Below are 21,367 nucleotides of genomic sequence, written 5' to 3' on the forward strand. Positions count from 1 at the left end.
TGTGAGTCACACTTTCTTAGGACATTCTCTACACGTCTAGAGAAATGACCAGAAGGGAAGGGAAAGGAAGGGGCCCTGGGGTCCACCCAGGGCTGATGAAGAGGCCCTAAGCCCTACAAAGGTGGAGGCACCTTCAGGTGTGTGTCAAAGTACGAAGTTAACTGTATAAATTAGTGCAAGTCCAGCCAAACCCTGGTTTTTCCCACGATGATTATTTTGAAACGGTTTAAACATTTTATTTTAGATGTCTTTTTCTTTTTTTTCCCCCCGAAAGCCCGCTGGCTCCTAGGTTGGCTGTTGCCCTAGGCACAGCCGAAGCCGCCTGTGGTTCTGCACTCGGAGGTGCAGAGAAGGCCGGAGCGTCACAGGGAGGCTCAGGACGTCAGGGAGCTGAGGGCCTAAGATAAATAAAGTAGAAACGACCGCTGTTCGAGACTCAAGTCCCCTGTCCTCTCGCCTCACGCGGGAACAGGGAGCCCCCGGGCCGCGCGCTGGCCAGGGGCGGAGCTGGATCCCGGGGAGCCGCCGTCTCCGCTTCGCCGCCGTTCGCGCGCCCCACTTCAGCCTTTCAGCGTAAGGCAGGAACCTTTCTTCCAGACGGCAAAGAAAGGGAAGACTTTGCCGGAGAAAGAGGCAGTGAAGGTGAAGATGGGCTCCTGGGTCTGGGCGTTGTGGAGGGTCACCCGCCCCGCCTCGTAGTCCAGGGCGACGCTCACGCCGCGCGGGATCTCGCTCAGCGGCAGGTCGGTGCCCGGGGAGGTGCTGGCCCAGCACTGCTGGTGCGAGATGATCACGGCCCAGACGCCGTCCTCGGCGCTGAGGCCCATCTCCCCCTTCCTCCTCACCCCCTCCCCGGCCACCCCCACCGTGCAGCCGCCGCCGTCGCCCAGCTGCAGGTCAACCTGCCAGCGGTGGCGCCCGGAGGAGAAGCCCGGGATGCCCAGAACCGCCGGGAGGCCGTCGAAGCGCAGGGGGCTGTCTGGCAGGTTCTTCTTCTGCCGGGTGTACCTCACTGACTTCCTGTCTTCCGAGAGAACCAGGCTCCGGCTGGCGGTCTGAGGGTCCAGAGTGATGACCCCTAGAGGGAGGAGAGCGCAGACATCAACAGCGGGCGGCAACCACAGATGTTCCTAGAGCAGGCAACGCGCGTGGGAGGCAGAAGGAGTACCGGACTTGGGCAGCCTGACATTGGGCCACTTCTCTGAACCGCCCTTCTACCTAATCAGCGAGTGGTGCTGTAAGGATTTGCTTCTCAAAGTGCAGGAGGAGGGACCAGCAGCATCCTCACCGCCTGGGAGTTTGTTAGAAATGCGGAATACTGGGCCCCATCCCACACTACTGAATCAGAAACTGCACTTTAACAGGATCCCTAGGAGACCTTTCTGCATATTAAGTTTGAAAAGCACTTATCTATACCAGAGTGAGTGAGATGATGCTTATGGAAACAACTTCTAAATTAAGCACTAATTTAAAAATAAATGTGATTTTTTAGAAATTGCACATTATTTGTTCAAATCAGTAAAGAGTCCAGCACAATGCTGCCCAAAAAACTAGGGCTTGATAAGTATTTTTCAACGAGTAATAGCTATACAAGCAGATGACATTAATTGAGCACTTACTATGAGTCAGGTAATATGCTAAGCTCTTTGCATGTATTAATTTATTTTGTCCTCACAGCTACTTATGGGACAGGTACAGTACTTTTTTTTTTCATTTTACTGATGAAGAAAATATTGTGGGACAGAGGCTTAATAATTTGCCCAGTGTTTCAGAGTTAGCAAGAGCTGGAATCGAGAACTCAAGCAATCAAGCTCCAGAATTCGTGCATTTTATTGCTCTGTTTGCTGCCATGGATTGAATGGGTGAATGGAAGAATGACTCCCCAAATCCCAAGCTGTTTACCTGAATCTATTTCCAGATGATGCGCCAAGTTTTCTGGGGGAAGTGGAAAGAAAGAGAGATCTGTGACTTATTACTTCTTATAGGCAGCCCCAGGGGCAAGGTGTCTTGAGTACAATGTGAAGATGAGGACAGAAGACTCAGCTTCTGCTGCGGTCTAGTGGAGGAGAAGGGTCTTCACCCTCCTGGACTCTCAGTCCCACACCTGTCCTTAGGGAGTGGAGGAGATGCTCTGGGAATGGTGCCCCTGAATAAATTGAGATCACTAAGGGAAGGCTCTGGGGAGGGAAGATGTCTTGAGCCAGGTTTCGAGGGCAGAGAAGGATAGAGATGGGTGGAAGGCAGGAGGGCAGCTAACGGGACTGGGGAAAACTGCAGCTCCTTCCCCTTTACCTGAGAACACCCTCATCATCTCTGGGAGGGTGAGTATTTTCCTGTGGAAATCACGGATCTTCTTGACAAGGTCAGGAGAAATGGCCTCAGGACTCACAAAAGTCTTCATCTCACACCTGCAGACAGGTTTGGTAACCAGTTAGGTCCAAATTCCAAAAACAAATGTGCGGGTGAGACCAAGTGAGGCTAAAATCTGACTAAAGAATGATCTTGGCGTCTGTGGTGAATAATCAGATTGAGTATCATTTCTTTACTTTTGCTGGAAATGTGTAGTTACTAAAGTAGTAGGCATTTCAGTTAAACCTAAGAGGAACTAACGATAATTACTTCTCAAGAATTGGAGGTAAGCCCCTTTAGGAGAATGTTTGGTTCTGTAGGGGCTGAGGGACAGAGATCATTACGCCTTTTGGTCTCTAGAGGGCAACAGGGTACCATTTGAAAACAGCCTTAAACTACCCTTGTGTATGCTTCTATTTGTAAAGGAAAAGAGGCTAGAAGGGAAGAAAAAAAAGGATAAACGAAAATATACATTGAAATGAAAAACACTCCTGATTCTGGTCCCAGCTCAGTCCTCATTAGACACTTGCTGCATTACCTTGAAGACTCTTCACCCCCCGGGTCTCAGTTTCTTCTTCAGACTGGAAGACCTCCAAGCCCTTCTAGATCTAAACCTCTAATGCTCTTTGAAAAGCATGTTTGGAGACACTTCCTGATTCATGGACCCTGGGTTTCTCCTCCCTGCACGGGAATAGGCACAAAGCACGTGACAAGTGTTCCCTAGTCACTACACCTCTCCTCATCTTAGTGCAGACTGCTAATGCTTATAGCAGACAGAAAAGGAAAGGGCCATGCATTTACAATGCCTCTGGCTCCTGGTGGCTGTCCTTTTACAGTAGCATTAGAAAATTCTGAAGGAAACCAGAGATGTGTGTAAAAAATGAATGAATGAAAGAACAGGCTGGTATTCCCGGTTTCCATGCTTATCATAGTCTACAAAAAGTATTCCCCCTTTAAATTACATTTTAAATGGTGTTAGATATAGACTCAAGTGCTAATAATTTCATAGATTAAATAAATGTTCCTGGATCAACCTAAAAACATGATTATTATTTATAACTTCACTTCTAGGGGAAAAAATATGTACCCAATACCAACCAATCAATTTAAAAATGAACCTTTAGAATGCAAATCTTTAGTAAGTTTGGACTCTTTATGCACGGTTGAATGAGACAGTGTGTCTGCCAGAGTGCCTTTGCTTTCCTGGCAAAGTAGGTGGCAGTAAGTGCCCCTACCCCTTCCCCTTCAGTCTTGATGTTGAGTAAAAGGAGGCAGGACTGGGGAGTGGGCCCTACCTGCTCTGGTTGACTCTGACGTCCTACAAAAGAAAGACAAGAACATACATTTAGTTTCCATGAGTCCTTCCTGTCAGGGATTGTGTACATCCTTTTGCCCTTAAAATATGAGCTCAAAACTCTCCTTCTGCAGAGAGTTGTCCTGTTTAATTACCTACTCATTAGATTGTTCTTTCACATCATGTTTTCTTACTAATTTGGGTTTCTGTAGTCAGTTCATTTGGCTGGTTTCCCTGTTTCAGCCTTATCTTGGGGGTGGGTTGTGTCTGCAAGGATTAGGAGGTGGTAGACAGCAGGGGCCTGCCTTCAGTTATCAGTTGGACCTGATGTGAGCCAGGATCACATATTCATAACCATAGCAGACACCAGTTATTGAGTTCTTTCTGTATACCAGGAACCATGCCAAGCATTTTATATGGATTGTTTCTTACAATTCTGCAACAACTTTATGAGGGAGGTGCTATTGTTGTTCCCGTGTTTAGAGAGGTTAAGAGACTCACTCAAGTCACACAATTGGAAGAGCCAACATTCAAATCCAAGACTTTCTGACCCTAAAGCCCTTAACATGACCACAGTGTATGACTTGGGCAAGTCTCCAGCCCCTCTGGGTCTGCACCCCCTTAACCTCTCTCCACTTCCCTTTCCTGCCTCTCTCCAGCCCACAGCATGGTGCCCACCCCCTTCCCCGTGGAGTCCCTCTCCTATCCCACAAAGTGGTGAGGTGTCTCTCACTTGTAGAAGCTCACTTGCTGGCTGCTGACACTTCTCCTCCAGCTCCTTGACCTGGGCTCCAAGCCGGGTGACTTCCTCAGAGACCTTTGTGATATATTCATCCCTCTCCTTCCAAATCTGCTGCTCCAGCTCCCTCAGCCTGGCCAGCAGGAGACACTGCTGTTGCTCCAGCTCCTGCTGCAGCCTCTCAAAAGCTGTTTCCACCTGGTGCTTCTTGCTTTCAATCTGAGTCTGCAAGGGATAAAAGGCAGACATGGTTAGGAAGGGGCTCAGAGATAGCTTCCAAGATGATCATCTATTTACTTATTATTGATTAACAGGGATAGGGAGTAACTGGTTCCAAAACTTATTGCATTTACTAATATGCCTAGAAGTAGATGGGTCTCAGGATGAACTTACCAATGATGAGGGCTGTGCTATTGTCTTAGCTAGAGATTCTAATAATAATGCTACATTATGCTCTCAGAATGATGTTGAACTTTTCAAAAATATTTCCACAACTGCAATACCATCATAACCCTACTACGCCTTCTTAGAGTTAGGTGGGGAAGACTGTAGTCATTTCTTAGAGGCAAAAGGAAGTTGTGATTGGAGTCAACACCACTTAGTGGGAGAGTGTATAATTTTGGTTTTAGCCATGGAAATCACCAACTACAGGGCATACTTTGATGAGAGCTGAGGGATGGTGGAGAGGTTGTTTTGTCCCCACACTGTCTCCTTGGTCAAGGTACCAGAAATCCCCACACTGCGATTCCTCCATAACTTTATAGCATGAAAAAAGAGGCATGAGGGAGCCAGATGTAGCCACACCATTAGCCTACTGTCCTCAAGGTCAGCCTGTGGTCCGGACTAGAATCCTGACACTAATATATACTTTCTGACCCCAAGCTTCCCATCTGAAGGTGGTGTGTTCAGGCAGACAGACTAGGATGGAAAGAACAATGAATTAAGGGTCAAGAGATCCAGGTTCATCATGAACTTGGGCTTTGCTATGTGGCCCTGGGAGCATTGCTTTTCTGGACCTAAGTTTTCTGCTCTGTAAAATGTGATATACAAGATGAATCTTGGATTGCAAGACATCAGAACCGCTTCTAGTGCTCATGGTCTGAGATCCCAAATGCCTTTGTGCAGCCACAGGAAGGTGAATGAGAATAGTTTGTCAGCTTTTTTCAGCCAGAAAACAGATACCAGCCAACAGGTTTCCCCAGAGTCTCTTCAGAAAACCTTCAAAGGAAAAGGTAGCCAGTGACGTGGCCTGTACCAGCAGCACTTGAAGCTTCTGGTCTTCTCGACACTTTACATCCTCAATCTCATCTCTCTCCATGCTCAGAGCTTCCAATCGACTCCTGAGACGATCCTGTGGGGAGAAGAATGGGTGGATAGAGGTGACTGAATTAATAATTCAACTCACAATTATTAACTGTCACATCCTCGGCACACTGTTGAGTGCTGAGGGATTCAAAGGTGGAAAAGGCCCAGTCCTTGTCCCTAAAGAGATCACTATCTCAGGAAGAAGTCAACATTAAGTGATTAAAATACGGATAGATAAATGCAATAGTCCAGGGGTACACACAGTGAGATAGGAACACAGACGTCAGCTCTGCCTGTAGGCCTAAGGGAAGGTTTGGAAAGCAGAAAACATTTACAATGTGCCTTGAAAGGTAAATTTCCAGTTGAATAGAGAGGGAGAGAAAAGGACTTAGTGCCCACAGATGTGAAGGACCTCTTCAAGGAGAACTACAAACCACTGCTCAAGGAAATCAGAGAGGACACAAACAAATGGAAAAACATTCCATGCTCATGGATAGGAAGAATCAAATATTGTGAAAATGGCCATACTGCCCAAAGTAATTTATAGGTTCAGTGTTATCCCCATCAAGCTACCACTGACTTTCTTCACAGAATTAGAAAAAACTACTTTGTATTTCATGTGGAACCAAAAAAGAGCCCAGATAGCCAAGACAATCTTAAGCAAAAAGAACAAAGCTGGAGGCATCATGCTACCTGACTTCAAACTGTACCACAAGGCTACAGTAACCAAAACAGCATGGTACTGGTACCAAAACAGATATATAGAACAGAACAGGGGCCTCAGAAATAATGCCACACATCTACAACTATCTGATCTTTGACAAACCTGACAAAAACAAGCAATGGGGAAAGGATTCCCTATTTAATAAATGGTGCTGGGAAAACTGGCTAGCCATATGCAAAAAACTGAAACTGGACCCCTTCCTTACACCTGATATAAAAATTAACTCAAGATAGATTAAAGACTTAAACGTAAGACCTAAAACCATAAAAACCCTAGAAGAAAACCTAGGCAATACCATTCAGGACATAGGCATGGGTAAAGACTTCATGACTAAAACACCAAAAGCAATGGCAACAAAAGCCAAAATTGACAAATGGGATCTAATTAAATGAAAGAGCTTCTGCACAGCAAAAGAAACCATCATCAGAGTGAACAGGAACCTACAGAATGAGAGAAAAATTTTGCAATCTATCCATCTGACAAAGGGCTAATATCCAAAATCTACAAAGAACTTAAACAAATTGACAAGAAAAAAATAAACAACCCCATCAAAAAGTAGTGAAGGATATGAACAGACACTTCCCAAAAGAAGACATTTATGCAGCCAACAAACATATGAAAAGAAGCTCATCGTCACTGGTCACTAGAGAAATGCAAATCAAAACCACAATGAGATACCATCTCATGCCAGTTAGAATGGTGATCATTAAAAAGTCAGGAAATAACAGATGCTGGAGATGATGTGGAGAAATAGGAATGCTTTTACACTGTTGGTGGGAGTGTAAATTAGTTCAACCATTGTGGAAGACAGTGTGGTGATTCCTCAAGAATCTAGAAAGAGAAATACCATTTTACCAGGCAATCCCATTACTGGGTGTATACCCAAAGGATTATAAATTATTCTACTATAAAGACACATGCACACATATGTTTATTGCAGCACTGTTCACGATAGCAAAGACTTGGAACCAACCCAAATGCCCATCAATGATAAACTGGATAAAGACAATGTGGCACATATACACCATGGAATACTATGCAGGCATAAAAAAGGATGAGTCCATGTCCTTTGCAGGGATATGGATGAAGCTGGAAACCATCATTCTCAGCAAACTAACACAAGAACAGAAAACCAAACACCGCATGTTCTTACTCATAAGTGGGAGTTGAGCAATGAGAACACATGGACACAGGGAGGGGAACATCACACATCAGGGCCTGTCAGGGCATGGGGGGCTAGGGGAGGGATAGCATTAGGAGAAATACCTAATGTAGATGACGGGTTGATGGGTGCAGCAAACCCCCATGGCATGTATATACCTATGTAACCTGCACATTCTGCGCATGTATCCCAGAACTCAAAGTATAATTAAAAAAAAAAAGAAAAGGACTTAATGCCCCTGAATTGTATACTTAAAAAGAAAGAGAGGTGGGAGGACGGGAGAAGAGTATTCTAGGAGGAAGAGACTATGCGCAAAAAGTATTGGAAGCAGGAATGAATAAGACAACTCAGGAAAAAACAGCAAGAGCAACTCAGTCTGGCCAGACACGTGGTGCCTTGAGGAGGGTGGCTGAGCGATGAGGCCGGACAGGGAGGAAGGATCCCGACTGCAAAGGACCTTGAATGTCTTGCTAAAGACGTTGGACTTTCTTTGGGCACTAGGGATACATGGGAGGATTTTGAGCAGATGAGTGACTTTGTGTTTTAGGAGGATCTGTCTCCCAGCAGATTGGAAGGTGACTGGAAAGGGTGAGAATGGAGACAAGGAATGCCATGGAGACTGCAAATTCTCAGCAAGAGATAGGGAGAACCTGGCTGTGAGGATAAGGCAGAATTAAAGATTTGGGAGATGTTTCTAAGGAAACCACTTCCAGACCTGGTGACTGGATGACAAGAGAGAGACCTGAGAGGCTGACAGGAAAGTGCCCCAAGGCCAGATGGGGAATTCTCACAATCCTGGACTACTGCCACCCTCCCTTTCTCAAGAAGAGCAGTGCTAGCAGGTTCCCCTTCCCTGCTCCTCCCTCCCCTCTGCGCCCTGGCAGTCAGGGACCTATAAATCCCATTTCCAGTCTGGATCCTGGGAGAACAAGTTTATCCTGCCCATAATCTGCAGAAGATCCCACTCGGCACTGGGGCCTTCTTTCCATAGTGAGTGAAGCCAAGGCTACAGTTCTTTGCACTCCATCTCCGTGGGGTCCTCTGAGAGCTGGAGCTGAAGTTCCCCCCAGACCAGGAACTACCATACATCCAAGTGGAGCCCTATCTGCCTTCAATCTGGGAATGCCTTGAAAGTCCCTGTGACCTTAGGGTTCCCTGATGTGGAAGCCTTTCATCCAGATCCCCACCCGATTTCCTCCCCTCATAACAGGACATCATTCTGCCCCAAACAGGCCCTAGGTAAAGCCACACCTCTTACCCGGTAGGGCTGAATGGCCTCGTCCAGGAACCCCACGGTGTGCGCCTGGTGCGTGGGACCCTCCCTGCAGAACACACAGAGGAACTCGGCATCGTTCTCGCAGAAGAAGTAGATCTTCTCGCCGTGCTCCTCGCAGTAAGTCTCTCCCAGCGGGCCCAGGGGCACAGGGGCTATGGGAGTCTCTGCCTGCTCCTCCTCTTGGCAGAGCGGGCAGAGCAGGATCTTGCCCGAGGGCTGGGCCCCCATCTGGGAGAGCGCGGGGAGGCAGAGCCGGCAGAAGGTGTGTCCACAGGGAACGGTCACCGCATCCTCCAGCGGCCCCGCACAGAGGGTACAGGCAGGCAGCTCATGGACCACCTTCAGGGACGGGGTTGCGGGCATCACGGTGCCTTCCCCAGCCCGTCCACTCCGGCCTCCTTCTCAGCCCACGCGAATTCCCTTTCCCTGAAATCGAGTCACACTTATATGAATCGCAGAGGGAAAGGGCTACAAGGCTGAGAGAGGGAGAGAGAGAGAGAGAGAGAGAGAGAGGCAGGAATGCCAGCACAGGGAAGCCACCTGGCTCCGCCTCTTGTGTTCCCTAGAACCCTGGCCACCACCTATCAGCGGAGTGGGTCCAAATTCCAGGGCGTCTCGAATTACCCAGAATTTCCCAGTGGCGGCCAAGTAAGACAGTTCTTTACTCCTGGCTCCTTCTGGTCCCTAGGGTGGAGAACAGAGCACACCATGAGGTCACGGGGAGATGGGTTTCCTGGAATCTGTAGACCACAGTGGCTGGGGAGAACTGGGGAGCAGACGCTTCCTGTCAGGTTGAGCAGGTGGGAGCCATAAACTTCTGGCTCTGAGGCGTGCCCACAGCATCAAAGTCCAGGCTGAAGTGAAAGGTGTGGACTTCGGGAGATTCTGCGGGAAGTGTGTGGGCGGGGCGCTGTTTCGACACTGCAGGTAGGGGGTAAGGATTGCTCATCGGGTCCCCTCTTCTGCTCCCCTTTCCTCCCTCACCACATCTGCCCATGGTGGCCCCTCCTACGGTCCCAAATCCCCCACCACCCACCACAGTCCCCTTTGGGGTTCGAGTAACACTGGACTATTTTTTTTATTTATTTATTTATTTATTTATTTATTTATTTATTTATTTATTTTTACTGTAGCGGGGAGAAGGCAAGAAACCATAATGCGAATGACTTATGTTGATACACATTAGAAAACGATTAGTCAGAAAGATAAACAGTTTCAACCACATGTATCTAGGGTTTAGTATTTTTATACTACTACATTCAATTTTAATAACCTTCTAGGCAAACATTATTACCTTCATTTTACAGAGAAAGAAATGTAAACTGACTTTCCAAATGTAAAGTGACTTTCCAAAGGTCACAGAGCTAGAAAGTATCATGTCAGGGACGATCCAAGTCTCCTGGCTTAAAGCCCTACGCTCCTCCCACACCCCACACCAAGACCAAGATCAGCAGCCATGGTCCTTTACCCATGCACACATCTGTGGATAAAACCAGGCCTTCCCCCATTCTCCCACTGGGTGATCAGCCTAGCCCCTTGTGGTTGCTCCCTTTTTACTCTAATCACTTTATTACCTCCCCTTCCCATCCAATCTCTGCTCTTCCTGCCATGAGTGCAGCCCAGGAGCTAGTTTGTCCAATACAGGAGCCACCAGCCACATGTGTCTACTGAGCACTGAAATGTGGCCGGTCTGAATGGCGGCATGCTGTATATGTAAAATACACACCAGATTTCTTTCTTTCTTTTTCTTTCTTTCTTTTTTTTTTGAGACGGAGTCTCGCTCTGTCGCCCAGGATGGAGTGGAGTAGCGCGATCTCTGCTCACGGCAAGCTCCGCCTCCCGGGTTCACACCATTCTCCTGCCTCAGCCTCCCGCGTAGCTGGGAGTACAGGCGCCTGCCACCACGCCCAGTTAATTTTTTTGTATTTTTAGTAGAGACGGGGTTTCACCCTGTTAACCAGGATGGTCTCGATCTCCTGACCTTGTGATCCACCGGCCTTGGCCTCCACAAGTGTTGGGATTACAGGCATGAGCCACCTAGCCCAGCCAACACACTGGATTTCAAAGGCTTTTCACAAATTAAAAAATGTAAAATATCTTATTAATAACTTTTTATATGGATCACATATTGAAATGATAATATTTTGGAAATATAGGACTAAATAAAATAACATCATTAAAATTACTTTCACCTGTTTAGACTATTTTTATATAGCTACTAGGAAATTTTAAATTGCATATGTGGCTCACATTGCGTTTATGTTGAATAGCTTGCTTGGAAGACATAGATCTGACAGCAAATTATTTATGGTCACTCGCCTTCTTACTTGTGTGCCTTGGGCAAGCTGATAATCTGGCTGGGCCTCAGCTTTCTCATTTATGAAATGGAGATCCTAATAGCACCGATGTTGCAGAGCAGACACAGAAATAAGATCATACTTTTAAATTGCTTGTATCAATGTAAGTTGTACCATCATTGTAAATAAATTCTGGCCATTACTAGTTTTCTTTCTCCTCCCCATCATAGGGAATATTCCAGCCTCTTTTGAGGCTTGCGGCAGGCCAGTTGAGGCATCACCATTGAAGTTGCTGGTGCAGTGTACACCCTGGCACAAGGACCTTATCTGAGTCCCCACACTCTCCTGCTTGTTGATGGGCAAGCCCTGGGCTGGCTGATACCTCCAATCTCTTTGGAGACAGCTGGCCATATGGTAGAAAGGCTGGAGTGGCATCACCACTCTGCGACCCAGTCTCCCACCTGCCCCCGAAAGAATATTTCTTTTGACAGTGGACAGCTGACATATCACCACTTTCCTTCTACTGTGAGTGTCTCTGGATGGGCAGAAAGGAATGGCCAGCCCCTGGTTATGGTCATCTAAGGTCACCTCTGAAATGCTGTGAGCCCCTCTTCCTTCCTCTCCTCTGCTATTTCCCATCTCTGCTGTTGGCAGGAGAATAGAACCCTGGCAGCCAGAGATGCAAGTGTGTGACGATATGGGTGCTGGTGCATATTTAGTATGTGCCTGTGTCCAGCCATGTGCACGTGTGGGTGTGTGAGTGTGTGGCCCAGCCCTTCCCCCGTGGCCAAGCAGAGAGAGTGGCCTTGAGGAAGCCATAGCAGCAGTACCAGCATGGCCTCTGCCGCCTCTGTGACCAGCCTGGCAGATGAAGTCAACTGCCCCATCTGCCAGGGTACCCTGAGGGAGCCGGTCACTATCGACTGCGGCCACAACTTCTGCCGGGGCTGCCTTACCCGCTACTGTGAGATCCCAGGCCCAGACCTGGAGGAGTCCCCTACTTGCCCACTCTGCAAAGAACCCTTCCGTCCTGGGAGCTTCCGGCCCAACTGGCAGCTGGCTAACGTGGTGGAGAACATCGAGCGCCTCCAGCTGGTGTCCACACTGGGTTTGGGAGAGGAGGATGTCTGCCAAGAGCACGGAGAGAAGATCTACTTCTTCTGTGAGGATGATGAGATGCAGTTGTGCGTGGTGTGCCGGGAGGCTGGGGAGCACGCCGCCCACACCATGCGCTTCCTGGAGGACGCGGCGGCTCCCTATAGGGTAGGAAAGGGGAATTGGGGGATCCCAGGGTGGACTGGACTGGACTAAGAGAAACAGCAGAGTTGTGGGTTGTTTAGGCCACCCGGAGGCCAAATTCTTTCTCCTTACTTACATGATCACCCAGGCAATAGACCCAGGCATGGAAAATTGTGTTTATGTTTTATGTTTTTTTTGAGTGTGTTCTGTGTTCACTTGTGGCCAACAGATAATGGGAGTTCAACAAATGCTTGTTGAATGAATGAGTGACCAAAACATGAGTGTGTGTGTCTGTGCCGTGGATCAGGTGTGTCTGAAGTTTGTATTTGAGGGAATGATTGTACAAACAGTGTGTATATGTGTTAATGCTTGCATGTTTAGAAGTGTGTCTGGTGTGTTTGGGTGGGAGTCTGAGTATGTATGTATTTGAGTGTGGAAGTGTAACTGAGAGCTCCTGTTTGTGAATAAATTCGTGTTTACATATACTCAGGTTGGGTAAATGTATGTGGCATGCCATTTTATCTGTCATTAAATGAGTGTGTGCTGGTTTTAGTTGTTTATGCATTGTGTTTATGAATTGTGTTTTAGTACAAGTCTGTGTGTGGATGTCTTAATTAATTAATTAGCAATTGATAGTGAGAATTCTAATATATCTTTGAACATGCATATTTATCATGTATATATACCTGTTCCTAACTCTATTCTGGAGCAAATAATTTTGAAAACAATTTATCAATTATTTTTACATTACCCAAGTTTCTTCTCCCCTCTGGTGTCATACACAGATAATCGATTTCAGTAACAAGGGAGGGTTGTTATTTACACATGTTCCTTTGGGATGTGTTGGAAACTCAGAATGATTTCAGTGCAGGGCATATCAAACTCAGGACAGACCCCAGATACCACTTACCCGAAGCAAAACACAATAGAATGTTTAACCTGAAGAGAGACTCAAGTGGGAAAACCAAGTCACAGCCTCTAATGGCACAGGATAAAGGGGGAAAGTCCTGACCCAAAGTCTTGGAGACAAATCAAGAGGAACAAGACCCAAAGGGAGTAAGCTGTCAGGGCGGTGAAGGCCCGGGGATTGTCAGCTAAGGAAGAGACTCCTCTCCTGGGGCCATTTCATTCCTGGAGGCAGAGGGTCAGATGACAAGACAAACCTGAACAAATCATTTTCCATTTTGAGTATTTTATGTTCCTTCTCCCCAGGAACAAATACATAAGTGTCTTAAATGTCTAAGAAAAGAGAGAGAGGAGATTCAAGAAATCCAGTCAAGAGAAAATAAAAGGATGCAAGTCCTCCTGGTGAGTCATCACCCCTTCCCCAGGTTCCTCCCCTTCCTCAGGGTCCAGTGTCTTCCTGAAACTGAGGCAACATAGATTATAGGGCTTTGAAGTTATTATGAGTTTAAATCCTGACTCTGACACTAACTCTATGACCTCAAGCAACTCTCCAACTTCAGTTTACTTATCTGTAAAATGGAGAGTAAAAGTCATCATGACCTCATTGAATTATTGTAAGCATTAAATGAGATTGTGACTGTAAAGTAGCTCTGGGCTGTGCACATAATGTGCTTTTCATACAAAACAGGAGGTAGGGTGTCCTCACCATCTCCTCCTACACCTCCTCTAAGCCCTACCCCTTTTAGAAGCTGCAGCAGATGGTGCTGAGATAGCACTGTGAGTCTTGCTCCCCGAAATGGGATGACAAGTGAAAAGGAAACCATGACACAGTTCCAGATCTACCTGGGGACAGGGGAGGAGGAAGAGGAGCAGAAGGAGAAGGAGGAAGCAAACTTTCTCTTGGGCTCTCCTCCTGCCCCCTCAGACTCAGGTGTCCACCAAGAGACAACAGGTGATTTCTGAGTTCGCACACTTGAGGAAGTTTCTAGAGGAACAGCAGAGCATCCTCTTAGCACAATTGGAGAGCCTGGATGGGGACATCTTGAAGCAACGGGATGAATTTGATTTGCTGGTTGCTGGAGAGATCTGCCGGTTTAGTGCTCTTATTGAAGAACTGGAGGAGAAGAATGAGAGGCCAGCAAGGGAGCTCCTGACGGTGAGGCCTGAACCTGAACCCTGCCCCACCTGTGCTGTCCTGTGACTCTTGCATCTTTGTCTTGCCCAAGCCATGTCTCCCTGACTCACACATCTCTGTATCCCAGATGGGAGGTGGGTCAGAGGACCAGAAGGTCTCAGTTCTAGTTCATGCTTTTCCAAGAGTTCCCTGGTCACTTTTTGCTCTCTGGTCTCCACCTCTCGGTCCCACCATCTGCCAAATAGGGAGGATACTTTCCTTAAATATTTCACAGGGCTTTTGTGAGGATCCAACAGGAAGATGGAAGTCAAAGTAGCACTTTGAAAAGTATAAAGTACGTTGCAAACCATTCTCTATAACCTAAATGTCACCAACCACCAGTCAGGAAGTTTTTCCTGGTCTATTTCACTTCCTCACACTGGAGGAGAGATATTGGAGTCCCCACAAGGTATTGGAAAGACAGCATGACTTAGAATGCTGCTCTTAGGACTGAGAAACAGGAGACCTTGGTATGAGACTTACTTTGCCTCTAATGAGCAGGGGAAAGTCACTTCACCATCTTTATCTAAAAAATAAAGGCTTTGGGCTCTGATCCACAGAGGTGGGTGAGTCCTAATGCTCTGTGACTGTATGCATCTGGTATCCTTTTCCTGTCCAGGGCTAGAAATATATTTTGTCTTTTCCAGTCATAAGAAAAGTGGGAGGAGTCTGGGCAACATAAAAAAAACCCATCTCTAAAAAAAAAAAAAAAAGAAAAGAAAAAGAAAAAAGAAAATTAGCCAGGCATGGTGACAAACACCTGTAGTCCCAGCTACTCAGGATGCTGAGGTGGGAGGATCCCTTGAGCCCAGGAGGTTGAGGCTGCAGTGAGCCGTGATCACGCCACTGTATTCCAGCCTGGGCACCAGAGTGAGACCCTTTCTCAAACAAACAAACAAACAAAAAATAAATAAAATAAAAGTAAAAAAAGAAAGAAAAGAAAAATGGAAAGGAGAAGCTGGAAACTGAATCCCTGGTATCTCTTTCTCCTAGGACATCAGAAGCACTCTAATAAGGTAAGCAATATAGTTTCTCTGTTTTCTTTTTCCATATAAATATACATACATGTACCGCATGCCTAGTTATTGCCACACAAGTATATAACATTCTCACTTAAGGATACAAATTTACATATAAACCTCTATATACCCAAATGCCTTCTCAGGTATATCCATAGATGCCCAAAAATGGGCAGTGGGATTCATCCTAGAGGAAGTACGTCTGCCTGCAGGAACTAGCGCCTTCATGCCCTATTAGAAGATGACTGGCTGAGTCTGGAGACATTATTAAGAATGATAATTCCCAGACCCAGCCATTTCTGTGCCCCTAGATGTGAAACCAGAAAGTGCCGGAAACCAGTGGCTGTGTCGCCAGAGCTGGGCCAGAGGATTCGGGACTTTCCCCAGCAGTCCCTCCCGCTGCAGAGGGAGATGAAGATGTTTCTGGGTAAGAGAACCCCGGGCCTCCACAGAGCACAGGTGGCCATGAAGCCCGGGTTTAGGAGTGGCCTCCACGCTCCGCTGCTGAAAGGTGTGACTTTGGCAAGCCGTATTCCTTCCTGTGCCTTGATTTCCTTATTTGCAGATTTTTATAAAATCTGCCTCTTAGGATATTGTGACAATGAAGAAAGAGAATAAAGGTGAATATTTCTGGTGAAAAAGTTAAACTGATTTTAAATAATTCAACAAATCTGATCAGTGGTCATTAAGCAATATGAAAGATAATGATTAACAATATATCATTCTTAATAAGTTTAAAAATCCCACAGCAACATTTGTAATAGGTGATAAGTTTTTGATGATAAACATTGTTAATTAATAGCCAACAACAGCATTTATCTTGACCCTGGGGTATCTGGCTCATCCCTCCTTCCTTCTCACTTTCTTTCTGTTAGTCTGGCTCAGAGTTAGACGGTCCTGTGGGGACTATGCTCCACTTCCTTTTCCGGAACAGGGTGTGGTGGTAGGGGGCAGGGGAGGGTTTGGAATGAGAGTCAGGAATGGGATATGGCCCTCTGCCAACCACCTCCTCACTAAACATGACAGAATGAATGATGACACCAATTTTTAAATGACCCACCCACAGTGATGTCACCCTAGAAGGACTTTTCCCATAAGTCCATTTCCTGCAAATACTTCCAGCGGCCTGGCAGTGAAGGAAATTTCACTCTAATCAAAGGCTGACCTTTGACTCTCCCCCAAATTATTTCCAAGTGGAATAATAAATAAATGAACCAATTTCTCTATTCATTAAGCAGATATTTCTTGAGCATTTACTATGACCTGGGCTCTGTGGGTACAGAGGTGAGCAAGGCAGACATGGTCCCTGTTTGCTCAGGGCTAGGGCAGTGGGGCTCCCACCAGCAGCAGCAGCAGCATTGCCCAGGAACTTGTTAGAAATACAGATGTTCAGCTCCACCCCAGGGCACCTGAATCTGAAACAGACGTGTTTTAGCAAGAGCTCCAGGGGATTTTGATGCAAGCTTGGAACCACTGGTCTAGAGGATTCCAGCTTCCATTCTTCTTCTTGTCCCTTCCCTCTTCTTGGCCTCAGTTTTCTCATCATTAAGTGTCTGATGGTTTTGTAAGACTAATAAAATCTCATCCTGGTTTATCTTCTTTACAGAAAAACTATGCTTTGAGTTGGACTACGAGCCAGGTAAGCAGCCTATGTCAGGATGGGAGAGAAGGAGAAGTCCTTGGAAAGGAGAGACAATTTTGCAGGATTCTATACTGGGCACTACAATAGTCATAACAAACACCCATGCATACATATACACATCATATATATTATATACACACATATGTGTGTGTATATAATACATATGTGTGTGTATGTATGTGTGTCACATTCTTTGTAAGGCTCTCAGGAGAAACATGAAGAAAGGACAAGCACATACATACACTACATTCGTGGTATGAAGCTCACATCCTGATCTGTACATGTTGAGTAGATAGAAAGATTAACACAGAATGGGATAAGGTACATCTGGGAATGCTTTCTGGATAAAGGGGACTTTGATCTGGGTTTATAATCACCTCTTTAGAACTGTGAGGAACCCCTGCTTCCTCTCAGATGTCATTTACACAGAAGACAGAAGGAGGGCGGCCTGTGGGTGGGAAAGAAATGAACAGAATGGACCCCTTCAAGGCTGTCATTTCTCAATCAACCAGCCTAAGACCCTGGGAGTCACGGAGTTGTTGGCGGGCAGGGTGCGGGGGTGGTTCTCTAACCCATGGATGGACCTAAATTTATGGAAGCTTCTCAATTTGTGAATACTAAAAGTAACAAAATGCAAGGCTCTGCAGCAGTTTTTGGTGTTAAAAAGTGGTCCTCAGACTCTGACAGTTTCAGAATTACTGAGGCAGAGTGAATAACCCAGGGGTGAGCCAGAGAGCCTGCCAGGAGGGAAGACTGTAAATGAGTCACCAGTGCTCTGGGAGGGAAGCAGGGAGGAATCATGAAGTTTGGACTGAAGGGAGAAATGTCGCTGCACTCTGGGATAGAGATGGGAGGAGGGGAGACTGTGGTGTATCAGCCCCAGGAGATCCAAGCTGGCACACACAGCTTTGGAAGCCAACCAATTTGCGGTGAGCAGAAGAGCTTTCCCGAGGACCACATTGAACTAAACGAGAGCTTTCTCATTCTCTGAGGCAGGCTTTTCAGGCTTTACCTGTGGGCGAATCACCTGGGCATCTTGTTAAGCTGCAGATTCTGAGAGTGTATATCTAACAGGTTCCCAGGTGATTCCACACTGTTGGTCCACGTAGGCACTATACATGTTTTTGGTAATAGTAACACTAACAGGAGGGGCCCAGGGGGAGTTTCTATGCTTTCCTTGGAGGTAATAGCATGTCTGCTGATGTCTGTCCCTTTTGGTTATCCCCACAGCTCACATTTCTCTAGACCCTCAGACTTCCCACCCCAAGCTCCTCTTGTCCGAGGACCGCCAGCGGGCTCAGTTCTCCTACAAATGGCAGAACTCACCAGACAACCCCCAGCGTTTTGACCGGGCCACCTGTGTTCTGGCCCACACTGGCATCACAGGGGGGAGACACACATGGGTGGTGAGTATAGACCTGGCCCATGGGGGCAGCTGCACCGTGGGCGTGGTAAGCGAGGATGTGCAGCGGAAGGGGGAGCTTCGGCTGCGGCCAGAGGAGGGGGTTTGGGCTGTGAGGCTGGCCTGGGGCTTCGTCTCGGCTCTGGGCTCCTTCCCCACACGGCTGACCCTGAAGGAGCAGCCCCGGCAGGTGCGGGTGTCTCTTGACTATGAGGTGGGCTGGGTGACCTTCACCAACGCTGTCACTCGAGAGCCCATCTACACCTTCACTGCCTCCTTCACTAGGAAGGTCATTCCCTTCTTTGGGCTCTGGGGCCGAGGGTCCAGTTTCTCCCTGAGCTCCTGAGAAGGAGCAGTTACCTACTCTCCTCTAAGTACAGGACTCAAATCAACCCAAGTACCATGTGGACTTGATCCCTGGCTGAATCACCTGGATGACTTGGAATAGAAATGACTGCTTTAGAAGATGGGATGGGGCCGGGTGGTAAGGGATAGAGGAGAGGACACTCAATCTACTGATCAAGTCCTTTCCCCAATGCCCAGTGGAAGGCCAGGGTACCTGGGGACTCAGGCTGCTGCCAGCTCTGCTCACCACCATCCTTGCTTGGCACAGAAGTAGCTGCGTAGAAAGAGCACTGGATTTGAAGTCAGAAGCCCTGGGTTCTTGAACCAGCCTTGCAACCAGTTGTATGACTTTAAACAAGACATCTCACCTCTTTTCATCTTGTTTTCTTCCAATAATGTTAGAGTTCATGTAATCACATTCTCTAGAACCATTTATTTTGTGTTAACTATGAACCAAGCAATGTGGTGGCCACTGGTGATTTGAAAATATAGAGAAAAAAAGACCTATTCTATATCTGAAAGAGCTCTTGGGAAGACAGAGAAACATAAAGAGGAAATTACAGCACAGTGTGGTGGGTGCTATGGGAGGTCCAACCCCAGCATTATGGGAGTTCAGGGGAAGGTGCATGGCCCAGCCTGGAAGGAGAGGGTGAGTGGGGGATGGCTTTCTGAAAAGGGTGGTCTAAAGGATGCCTATGGTCATAAGAAAAAGAGGGGAAGAAGCATCTTAAGAAAAGGAAACAGCAGAGAACTGGCTGGATGACCTGTGACCCATGGAGCACTGGGTTATCTCCATCGTCCTCATGGGCAGATGTGTGCCCATCCCCAGCTGACACCACTCACTGCCTCCTTCCTCCTGGTGGTGCCACTTCTGGCTGAGATGAAGGTGCAGGGCCTGGGGGCAGGAAGACATAAGGTATAGCCATAAATCATAACCCAGGGACCACACTCAATCCTGGGGAAATTGTCTTCCTGATCAGTTGATTACTATCTGAGGTCAAGAAATGAGATAGTGGAAGCAAATGGGTCACAAATAGCTCAGCTGTGGGCTCAGAAACTGCTAGGTAAAAGAATTCCAGAAGGGGGCCAGGGCATAAGTTGGATGACCTATGACCTTTAGCCTAAACAATTGAGACTATCATAGTTGAGACTACTGTAGTGACATCCCAGAAATGGGATGGAAGAGTGACCATGTTTTATTTTCTAGTTCTTGTCAATATTGTATTTTATTTTGCATAATCATGCCCTTCACTGACAGTCTCCTTAACATCATCTCTGTTTACTCTGCTCAGATGTAAACTACAGTGCTCTGTCATCTCCCTACTGGGTCTCCTGGGAGGAGGGGAGACATCCAGGGTGCAAACTCAAAGGCAGAGGGCACAGCGTGCTTAGGCTGAAGCTTAGAATTCAGTTAAGAAGTTCTGTTATTCATCCTTAGCTCAGCAGGTAGAAAAGAGGTGGAGATCAGAAGCCAGGGATTAGAGATTGAATTGCTTTCCCTGAGAGTGTGCAGTATCTCATTAAAATGTTGTATATTCAAAAAAATACAGACACACACAAGTGCCTATATAATGATAAAACATATCCAAAGCACCCAAACCTGTGATTCCACTAAAAAGTATATCCTATTTTTCTGTTTATTTTTATTGGCTTTAGCTGTCTTTTGAAAGGACTATTATCCTCTAACATGTATGTGTATGAAGATCCTGGCTTGATGCTCGGGAGCTTTACACACCTTATGTCACTTTATCTTGGTAACTAGCCAAGATCATGCAACCAGTTCATCCGTGTCTGACCCAAGAGCTCTTAACTGCTATGCTGCACTGCCTCATTCAGAGATAGATGCCTGCATGGGTCCTGGCGATTATTTTAATGCGGGCTACACCCCCACAGGTGACTGGGATTCAGAAATACAATTTATATTTCTTCTTTTTAAATTATTTTAATTTTTATTTTAATAGTTATATGTCAGTGAAAACAATTTATATGTCTTACACTGAGAAATAAAACTGCTCATAAGTGAAAACACTCATGTTGGTCTGTCAGTACCTGCTTCTCCCCTAGGGTAATTTTACTTGAAGTTTACTTGCTTTCGGAGTATGGAGTCAGCACAGGGGAAGTGGATAGATCCTAAAACCTGGTAACTTCAAGATAAGGCAGCTTAATGAACCTCTTTGCTGTGCTGGCCGGAAGTGGGACTCTGGGTTCCCTCCCCAGGAAGTGCTCAAGTCTAGAGGCCCCAGAGTCCCAGCTGCCCTTTCCGACTCTGAGGGACTGTTGCACATTTGTAACATCCACAGTTTACACCTCATTTTTCACAGCTTACATGGTAGTAACCCTTCCTATTGCAAAGAAGTGAGACCCACTCAAGTTAGTTCAAATGATAGGTAAGTTTATTATAAAAGCAGAAATAAGGAAAATGGGATTTTCCACCATGAGCCAGGCCCCGTGAGAAGCTATGTCGGGGGTGAGTGAGTTGGTGGGGTCACCACTC

At 46.7% G+C, this 21,367-nt stretch overlaps 2 protein-coding genes across 3 annotated transcripts; one reads left to right on the forward strand and one right to left on the reverse strand.

Moving 5' to 3' along the window:
- Positions 1-486: 486 nt before the first annotated feature.
- Positions 487-9,354, reverse strand: TRIM15 (tripartite motif containing 15). The gene is made up of 7 exons (XM_055264783.2): positions 8,832-9,354; positions 5,638-5,733; positions 4,377-4,607; positions 3,645-3,667; positions 2,293-2,408; positions 1,903-1,935; positions 487-1,078 (listed from the first exon to the last, which is right to left on the reverse strand). The coding sequence occupies exons 1-7, from the start codon at positions 9,210-9,212 to the stop codon at positions 561-563; spliced, it is 1,398 nt and encodes a 465-aa protein (XP_055120758.1). The 5' UTR covers positions 9,213-9,354; the 3' UTR covers positions 487-560.
- Positions 9,355-11,627: 2,273 nt separating this feature from the next.
- On the forward strand, positions 11,628-20,901 carry TRIM10 (tripartite motif containing 10). 2 transcript variants are annotated; one of them, XM_055264782.2, is made up of 8 exons: positions 11,628-12,409; positions 13,598-13,693; positions 14,217-14,447; positions 15,459-15,481; positions 15,796-15,911; positions 17,091-17,123; positions 18,357-18,532; positions 19,072-20,901. In XM_055264782.2, exons 1-8 carry the CDS (start codon positions 11,981-11,983, stop codon positions 19,153-19,155), a joined length of 1,188 nt encoding a protein of 395 aa, XP_055120757.1. In that variant the 5' UTR covers positions 11,628-11,980; the 3' UTR covers positions 19,156-20,901. The 2 variants fall into 2 exon arrangements, with proteins under 2 accessions (XP_055120757.1, XP_055120756.1); XM_055264781.2 differs by having other exon boundaries at positions 18,357-20,901.
- Positions 20,902-21,367: the final 466 nt, after the last annotated feature.

The sequence above is a fragment of the Symphalangus syndactylus genome, chromosome 23, assembly GCF_028878055.3.
Source record: "Symphalangus syndactylus isolate Jambi chromosome 23, NHGRI_mSymSyn1-v2.1_pri, whole genome shotgun sequence".
NCBI lineage: Eukaryota > Metazoa > Chordata > Mammalia > Primates > Hylobatidae > Symphalangus > Symphalangus syndactylus.